Source organism: Anas acuta, chromosome 5 (genome assembly GCF_963932015.1).
Source record: "Anas acuta chromosome 5, bAnaAcu1.1, whole genome shotgun sequence".
Taxonomy (NCBI): domain Eukaryota; kingdom Metazoa; phylum Chordata; class Aves; order Anseriformes; family Anatidae; genus Anas; species Anas acuta.
In genome coordinates, this window is record NC_088983.1 from 52,016,597 (window position 1) to 52,026,423 (window position 9,827).

The 9,827-nt window shown below is 38.5% G+C and overlaps 1 protein-coding gene across 1 annotated transcript in view; it reads left to right on the forward strand.

Moving 5' to 3' along the window:
- The window catches only part of HSD17B12 (hydroxysteroid 17-beta dehydrogenase 12), a 73,811-nt gene extending 64,037 nt beyond the window's left edge, over positions 1 to 9,774 (forward strand). The window contains exons 9-11 of the mRNA XM_068684705.1: positions 2,606 to 2,671; positions 7,472 to 7,621; positions 7,824 to 9,774. Coding sequence (XP_068540806.1) covers positions 2,606 to 2,671; positions 7,472 to 7,621; positions 7,824 to 7,931 — 324 coding nt within the window. The 3' untranslated portion in view covers positions 7,932 to 9,774. The remainder of the gene's footprint in view (positions 1 to 2,605; positions 2,672 to 7,471; positions 7,622 to 7,823) is intronic.
- The last annotated feature ends 53 nt before the right edge of the window (positions 9,775 to 9,827 follow it).

Sequence of the window (9,827 nt, forward strand, 5' to 3'; positions counted from 1 at the left end):
CGAGAATGCTGCAGAAGATGGCATCAAACATATACATTCTAGACATACAGTATATTACTACCATAGATCTACATCTTATGTTAAGCTTACCTGCTCTGGTTTCTCACTGAGTCACTTGGGACAGTTTTGTCTTTCTGCAGCTGGGGTTACTTCTTTTCCAAAGGTATTTGCATGGCATCTGAAATGGTCTCATAAAAGGTCTCCAGTTGACACCCTAACACCAGGCACAAGATAGGTTCACAGTATGGAGCTACAATATAAGTAATAAAACTAAATAAAGGGACATTTATGACATGGTATTCAAGCAGCATAACACTATAGCTTTTTTTTTTTTAGGTGTACCTGGTAATTATTTTCAATACCTAAAGGATTTCTGACTCTAAGCAGAACCTTGATGGGATAAAGACACCTTCAGTTGGTGTTGTTCATGTCAGAACAGGCATATGTTTCTTTTAAACTCTCCAATAACATCTTCATGTAACCAGAAAGGAATTGGTGCATGCTATTTTATTTATACTGAATGAGTATTAGTGTGAATAAGGGATATTTAAGTTTAGAAGTCATGAAAGCCCGAATTGCATATTGTTGATAAAATTTTGCTCCAGAAATAGGTATTTCCTGAGAGCTCACTTCTTTGTTTTAGCGTGAAAGGTCAGTTCTGTTGTTGCATTGCTTTCAGCTTTATCAAATTATTTGAGCTTATGGTTTTTGCAATAATACAACTTACACTTCTTTGCATAATCTTTATTTTTTCTCAATTATAAATACAAATATTCCTTCCCTCTCCCTAAGAAACTCAATTACAGGTTAAGTAATCTTACCTATTCTCAGCACTGCTCATCTTCTACCATAGCGAGGTTAGTAAGCATGAAAGTGACTCCCCTAATGTAGCTATAGAAAGACTGTATCTGCAATTTCTAGTGTTTTTCCTCATCTGTATAGAGGGGTTTTAAAGCATAGTATCCTTCAGGTCTAAGTCAATGGCTCTGGCTAATTATCAGGAACAGACGCAGTCTACCTCTTTAACCTTCCCCATGGAGAATTCCCTGTCTCACAAGGCAATTAGATGCTTTTAAAGGAATCATATTCCTGTTTTTGACACTTCCCTGTCTGCCTGCATTAATAGTAATGAGAAGTGAATTATGACTTTTTTTCTACCACGTCACAAGTATTTGGGCTTTGTTACTGGATGTCCAAGGAGAAGAAATTGGTTTTTGTATGGTGTACTTACCTGCTGTTTCAGGAGATGCTTATTTAAAGATTGTTCTTAAGACTCTAAGTTAGAGGCTGTTGGAGCACTTGTGCATCTGGAGGTAGAAAACCCAACTTGTCTTAAAGTAAGTCCTCCAAGAAGAAAAACTCCAAAGTTTTTTTGGATAATGGAAGTTTCTTGTTCCTTCTCAAGTAAAGTGAACACTTCTTTTTATTGCAAAGCTCATATCAAATAGTAGAAATGACATTTTCTTTATGTTGTCTCTCTATAATTGAAGCAATAATTAATTTCAGGACAGTCGGGCAAAAGTAGTGAGAGCTTTGAATAATCAAAGCACTTTGTGATTAGTAGAATATAGTGGTTTTTTAATTTGTAATAGTTTTATATACTTCACAGTTATCACACATGCATCTCACAACTGTGGTCAAGGACTGCACAAAACTGAGAAAAAGATGATTGTAAAACAGGTGCAGTATTAGAGTTTTGCTGCTTGTTTTGACAATGGTCTGAAGCATTTGTGGCTACTTTTAACAGCCTTTTTTTTTCCTTTGGAGCTGTTTCTTCTTAAATAATAGAATTCGCCTCAGTTACGGATAGAATAGTTTAGTTCCCTCAGTTGAGGGCGCTCCATTTATCCTGCTTAGCAGTATCGTTTTTCTAAAATGAGAAATGACAATGGAACCTAATATTTTGGCTCATTTGACTTGGGGGAAGAGAAGTAAAAAGGTGGTTTAGAAGAAGGGGAGGGGGAATTTATGCTGGTTTGACTTGCTGAGTAGCCTTGGATTATTAAAACAATACTTTTTCAGTATTGTATAAGGTATCCATCTCAGTAAGTGGTAAGGAAAGAGCGAGCATGTGGATCTCCCTTGGTGGAGGTGGTATATCGGATGTGAGTGTATCCTGAAGGCAGGTTCTAGTGTCCACTCTTTAAGCCCTTTTGCTTCCTTCTTTGAATGTTTAATCTTGGACTTTCTAAAACTTCCAGAAATTTGGAAGAGTTTTAGATAGTAGTCTTCAAGATGCCTACTTATATCACTCTTCTAAAAAAAAAAAAAAAGTCTAAGGAGATGACACAATGTGAACACAAAGTTTTATTTTCCTATTTTAACTGGACTTTATGTAACTAATCCAGTTCCTTTTCCCTCTAAATTAAAAAAAGAATTTTATTTGTTTAGAATGTCTCACTTCTGGGAAAAAAATGCTTCGTAAGCATGGGGTTTCTGTTCAGATGGCATTGCTGTAACCTGTGAAGTTGCATTGAAAGCCTAAGGTTTTTCACTTTGAAAACAGGAGCTATAAATAGTAATTCAAATATGCTTACAAAAAGCTCCGAACTATAGTTTCCATTTTAATGCATAGCATGCTGCATTTCCATTCTTTTCATTTTAGGCTTTTGTGGATTACTTCTCTCGAGGCCTCCATGCAGAATACAAGAGCAAGGGCATCATTGTGCAGGTGAGTAGAGTTTTTCATGTAAGTGTGGTTACCACAGCAACATTGGTGTCTTGGTAACAAAAGGAAATCAGCATATTCTTTTATTCATGAATGTGACACAGATTAAGGATGAGGATTTCCTTTGATCCCATTAGCAGTTTTCTTAAGTTACCCTGAAATGATGCATCTTGAAGTAACAAAAAATATATATAATTTACCTGCTGGTGGTAATTGTACCTTTAGGTATAAAATATTCCAGAAAACTGTGCAACTCTATAGAATACACCTTTATACAAGTAAATCTCCTGGAATGTGCATTTGGAGTTCATTTGTACAGATATTAAATAGGTAACTGCTCAAAAGACTAAAATAGTAGCAGTCCCTTCCCAGTGGTGTCAGTGAACCAACTGCTAGTGTAAGCAAAGTAGCAAGAACAAGCAGACACCTTACAGACCCTTCGTATGTAATGGGCTGACTTAGATTTTCTTCAGTACTGGGTTTCCACATTTCTAATGAGTTTTGTGTTGTGCTCCACTTGTTCACCTTCCATGGCTTTAGGTTTTTCGTTTTGTAGGGACATAAGAGCAAACAAGCCAGTCTCTCAGCTTGATGGGGATATTGTGTTTAACGTCACTTTTTACATACCTTTAATGTTTGCTTCCAAAGCCTAACTAAAGATTCTAGACTTTGGTTTTGGGTCACAATTGCTGAGTTCTTTGTTACCTGTTACACCTGTTGCTGTCCAGTGCAATAGTCAGTCTTGATAAAGATTCTACCTGTGCTGTAGAGACAATGGTGAGTCATCTGTTAGGGTTCGTACAGAAAGAATTACCCCACACCCATGCCTCTTGCTTTCCCTTCCCTTGTTCTGTACAGTGGTTCTCCAAGGGCACTGCGAGAACTAAGTCACAGAGATGCCAGTCTTGTTCGTGTGATCATTAAGGGTGGGAGCACAGCTTTCCTTGCTGGTTTTGAAATACAGAGAAGCTGTTACTAACTTAAGGCTATATTACCTTTTGGCTTGCTGGACTTTTTTCCTTCCAGTCATGCTTACCAAAAAGAAGTCATCACTAGGAAATGTCCTGTCCCAGTTCACGAGAGGATTATGTTAGACTTTTAGGGAAAAAAAAGACAGTTACTGAGTGAGCTATTCCCATACATTTTCCTTCAGCAAAACCAACTTGCTGTCAGCAATGGAGGATGCATAAAAGCCTAGCACTCTAAACAGATACACCTTCAGCTTGTGTGTGCTGTCTACTCCTGAAATGGATTAATCTGGAGCAATTTTTAGTGTTTTGTCTCCTTATTACTTTCTCTACTTGGAAGGCTTTTCAGGTCTTTACCTGCCTTCAGCTCTGGACCTTCCTGCGATGTTTTTATCGCAGTGCAAGTTCTTTAGTGTTCTTTTTACTTTTGCCCCACTATGTTACTTCTATCTCCACTTAATTCAGTTTCTGTATTGTAGATTTAGCTTCATATCCCACAACTGTTCCAAGACTGTGCAATATGGACCTCTTTTAATTTGTGGTCACGGTCTTCAAGACTGAAGGAAATGGTAGTGCTGGTTTGCCATGCTACCTTCCTTGTGAGAAGAAGCCTCACAGAGAGCGTCTGTAAACATGGTTCCTTATATTCCTGTGGAGAGAATATTCTCTGAGTGTGGTTTGTGTGATGGAAAACATAGCTGGCAGCTTGCTCCTAAGTATAGAGCCATTGCATACAGGTAAAAATGAACAATATGCAACGTCTTTAAACAGCAGCCTGCATAGAAGGGAGTTTATCTAGGAAACTGGTTCACAGAGTACATCTCTGTGAATCATGGCTCTTAAATGAACATTTCAGGCAGATGGAGCACGAGTGGGATGGCTGACATTCTTAGCTGTCTTCCAGACCTGAGGTTAACTAATCGCTGTCTCCCTGACTTCAGATACTGGTGAAGAGTGTCAGCCCAGATTGTTTGTGGGGTTCTTGTTTTATTCTTGATTCTGCAGTCAGGAAGATGCCTTTTGCAAATTCTCTCTTGCTCAGTCATTTGAAAACTTACACAGGATGCAGCACCTCTGATATTTTTGCATCAAAAGGTAGCAGATTCTGGACCAGCTACTTGTAGAACTGACTGCCCTCAACCCAACTCACAATATTCAGCTGAGTCTGTTTATATTTTGAAGTACAAATATTGAGTAGCTCTCAGGTTTGAGAATACCTTTCTCCTCATAAAGCATTATGATTAAAATTCTACTAAAATATTTGCATCTAAATAAACCAGGATGCTGCAAGCAAAAGGCTTCTTTTGTCTGCGTCTTTCATATGCTTTGGGTATTTAATAGAATATTTCTCTCTTCTACAGTAATACAATTAAGTCTTCTGGTATGATTTCTTTCCTGCTCAAGCCTACCTACAAACTGTGATGCTCTGACTCCTCCAACACACAGCTTCAATGGCAATAAAGCTGGGTGTGATTTTTGTTTTTGCACTCCTGCCCTTCCACGTGGTCTATGGGTTTTTCCAATGTGAGGATGCATGCTGCAAATAGGTGTGTTCAAGTAAACTCAGGCAGCATTATATGAGCCTTCCACAGAAGGCATTTTTCATCCTTGAAAACCCTTCCAGAGCAGGCTGTAGGAATTTCATTCAGATACTGATAGTTTGTTTAGAAGGAGATGTTTGTCAGTCTCTTGTTATAGTAGGATGTCTGAGATCTTCCTGTTTTCTCAAGTAAAGGTGCTGATAGTTATGTCAGTATGAGAGTATTTAAAGACAGATGCTTGACTGAGAAAGAAGCATTATATCTTTGAGGCGTGTTGTTCCTATGCGCATTTGTAGCCAGGCAGTCTCATCCTCCTGGAGTTTTTTCTAAATAATGTTCTGTCACTTTGAGAGGAAAACAAAGACTGAGCACTGCTCATATATGACTCCATTCATTGCAGAATTCCTATGAATTCTGAAAAAAAGGTGAAAAACAACCATAAACCCCACCAAAACCAGTAAGGCATACATGGCTAAAGGTGTTAAACACAGCATGAACACGCATGGTATGGGGGAAAACTTTTTAGCTTCAGATATGGAAAAGCTATGAAAAAGCTTTCAGTGTCTTACATCGTTAAAATAAACAAATGAAGCTTAAATCTGGTTTTCTGCATAAACAAATGTCTTTTCCTGCAGAATACTTAATAGTCTGTGGTAAGCTTTTTTGTAACATGCATGTTGGCTGAGGTGCTGAATTCCTGATAGCACTGTTTTTTTGTCCATTAATGTAGTCAGTGAATTGCTGCTTTGAGTTATGTGGGCCTGATGACCAATAGCTATCACAGCTTCAATTTGTTATGTTAATTTTATTGCGGTCCATGTCCTTGTCCTGTCATTCCAGCCTAAGCCACAATAAACCACTAATGAATATTACAAGTACCTTCCTGTGAAGACTAGCTGACGTACCTCCTTCAAGCCATTAGGAAAACTGCACCCACTTCAGATTATCTGAAGTTCATCAAATGACCTTCAGAAACCTAGTGCTTTTAATTCCTGACTTGTGCTTCTGTTTGAGCTCACTGTTAAAAGGGTTAACTCTATCATGCCAATACACGCACAGTATTGCTGTGTAAAAAGTGAAAACAGAACTCAGGTGGTACTTTATCATTTCCTGAAGTTCAGCCTAAGGAATATCAGTGTTGCTCAAGTGGAATGCCTCTCTGTGGAAACTTAGTTTTGATAGTATATTGTGCTTTTGCCGCAGTATAGACATATGTAGGTTCAAAATATACTCTAGCTGACAGGCAAGCTTAATTTTAAAGAAACAGCACAGTAATAGCATAGATTAAAATTTTGTGTTTATGTGCATAGGAAGTGGTAGGGATCTATAACAGAAATCAGGCAAAAAGAAAAGGAATGAGAAAGACTGCAAGGATTTTTTCCAAGACTCTTTTGGAAAAATCTCTGCATGAAAGGTTTCTGCAGACTCCGAAGTTTTGTATGAGTGTCTGAAAACATGGGTCATTTACCTCTTTCTTTTACTGCCTTTTTTAACTTACATGGATGTCAGCATTTTCTATTGATACTTGCTTACTATGCATAGCAAAAGTGGAACAGTGAAAACTTTTACTACCTGCTTTCATCTACCATGTTCACTAAATACAGTGTCAGATCACAGACTGATGGACATCTTTGTTTGAAGGAATCTTTAGGAACTCTTGTTTAACTTCCTGCTCTGTGGGATTGCTGCTAACACTAGGTCATGGACTGGCATGGTTTTATCCAACCAAAGCTTGAAAACCTGCAAGGATGGGGATGCCATGACCTGTCTGAACAACCTATTTGACTGTTATATTGCTCTCCTAGAAAATGCCTTTCTCCCTAGTGTCCAGTCTGAAAATCTACAAACAAAAACTGATAGGTTTGGTTCTTTTTATTTAGTCTGGCAGTGCCAAGAAGAGTTTGGCTCTCATAACTGCCCTTGAGATAATGAGAGGCAGATGTTAGATTGCCATCCTCCAATCTCTTCAGAGCACTAGACAATCCCAGCTCTTCCCCACCAAGCCCTTTCCTTCTTTCTCTCTTTCTGCGGGTAAACACAAAAGCATGTTTCACCAGGCTAAAGGCATGGCCTTTCTCCAGACTCAAAGCTGTTTAGTTTTCTGTACATGCCAGCTTTGGTTACTTCAGTTCTTCCATTTCCCCATTATATCCCCCACCCATGCTAGTTCTGAAACTAGCACGTTTCAGGATCCAGTATTCAGATTACCTGAGGGACAGTTGTCTTTGTTCCTTGTTGAATCTGTGAGTTAATCTGAAAGTGTTCTCTGCTTCATGTCTCTTTCCTACATGCAGAGTGTTATGCCGTATTATGTGGCAACAAAAATGTCTAAAATCTCCAAGCCAAGCTTCGATAAGCCCACTCCTGAAACATACGTGCGAGCTGCCATAGGCACGGTAGGCCTGCAGTCCCAGACCAACGGGTGCCTGCCCCATGCCTTCATGGTAAGTCATCTTGGACAACACAAGGATCTAATATGTGATTACTGGGGAAGAAGAGCAATGATTAATTTTGAATATTAAATAAAAGTTATTTTTGTTCTTTAAATTTTAATCATAATTTTGTAACGTTTGTGTGTGCTGGTAATGGTTTGATTTAGCTTAGAATAGACAATAAAAGCTGAGACATTTTTCCTTTGATTTTTAGGGCTGGGTCTTCTCAATTCTACCTACGTCCACTGTCATGAATTTACTCATGAAAACAAACAAACAAATACGGGCTCGTTTTTTGAAAAAAAAGATGAAGGAGAAGTAAGTTGCTGACAGCTCGATCTGTGGAAGCTCCTGCAGGAAGATCTGTGGAAACTCCAGCAGGTTTCGTACTCACACTTCAGCGCCAAGTAGACCTAATGTTTTAAACATCTTCAATTGTAGGTGTACTTTCTAATAAGCAAAGCGATATTGTTTTGAGGATACAGATGAATCTTGACTTCTAATACTGATATCAAAATAGGCTTGTTTATATATATTATAGGTATATTGGGGAGGGGGGGAGTGCTTTGGACTAAAATTGCACTGTGCTTTAAGAAATATTTACATGGATGTGATCAGACATTGCACTACTGAGGAACGGCTTGGTTATATAGTGTCCATCACATCTATGTATTATGTTTTTGGGTGAAGGGCAGAAAAGCTGTAGTTCTCTGATATTCCTGGAAAGGTGGGGAGGTGTGGGATGGGAGCATATTTGTTTGAAGGGTAATCTGGCTCAATTCAGAGTGTAACTTTTTCCTGGTTCAGGTTTAGGGTACTTGCAGGATTCAGCATTTTCAGCCAGCTAGCAAATGCTCCTCTTCTTACACAGTCCATTAAACAAAACCGGGACGTCATGGGCAGGGTGGGATCAGCTTAGGGGCTGCTTGCCGGCTGTGAAGAAGTCATCGCTCTGTAAAAACAAGAATACCAATAACCGAGGTTATGTACCTGGGAAAGGATCATCACTGCTTGGGAAGGGTGACCATGAAGTGATCCTTAACCTGACGGATTTGGAAACCTGTTCATGGGTTGGTACTGTATTGAAGTAGGTTCTTGCACCAAAACCTGAGCTGTCATTTATGTGAACTTCAAGGGTCTAGTGTGATTTTTCTTTTTGGTTATGAACTTGAGGAAAATGGGCCAAAAAAAAAAATAATTGAGTGTAATTGCTCATCTATAAATATATACATAAAATAACATTGCAAAAGGTATTGAAATTCTTGGTTCTTGAATATGGATTTTAACTTTTCAGTTGTAATCTTTACAATTTGTAATAACATTTTTAAAAGTTCAGTGCCTGTTCTTTGTAATAGATGGTGATAACACAATGTGGATGTACGTCACAAGTTGTGTTACTTGCTGGTTGTTATGTAAAAGATTATTGGCACTTTGAATGCAGAGCTTGAAACGAGTTACTGTCCTTGTTAGCAATGCTGGATGGGTGATTTCTGAGATGTCTGTCACTGTGTCTTCTGGTGAGGCCATTTGAAATGTGAATCCTGGATGTGACAGCTTTAAAAATGAGAACCAGCAAACTTTAAATGTAGAACTTCTTAGTATTTTTATTTGTGTTTAACTGATTTCTTCCGTAGTTCTATTCCAAAACCGAGTAAAGCTGAAGTTACTCAGCTCGGAGACAGGGATCAGAGTGTATGAGAAGTCTGTACTGCTGTTGTCTGTGTTGACCTTTAAAGATATGGTCTCTAACATTCCTTTATATAAATGTGAAGAAAAAAAAAAACCTTTCAAACCAAATGAAATTGTAAGTAGCTACCAATGTTTTCTGTGGTGACTGCCTTCAGTTAACAAATGGAGATCGCTTTGTCCTTGGAAGAATAATTTCAAGCTCTGGCTTTGAAGTTAAATGTGTTGCACTGAAACATGATTTGGGGCTAACATTTCTGTACATTGAAAAAACCCGAATACCGATGCAATGGTGCTGATCAAATCTGAGCTAAAGCTCCTATCCCATAGTTTTCTTGATGTTTTTCTCGTTTCCTGGATCAGGAATGGTGAGGTCAGTTGTGCAGGACTTTGCTCAGGAGGTGATGTGGAAGCATTGGACTAACCAATCTGTGTGGATTTTCACTTGGTAAACCCAATAAAACGGCATTCACTCTCAACCTCTTGTTTGTTGGTTTCCTTCTTAAACCGTTTGCACTTCCATATCTCAGAC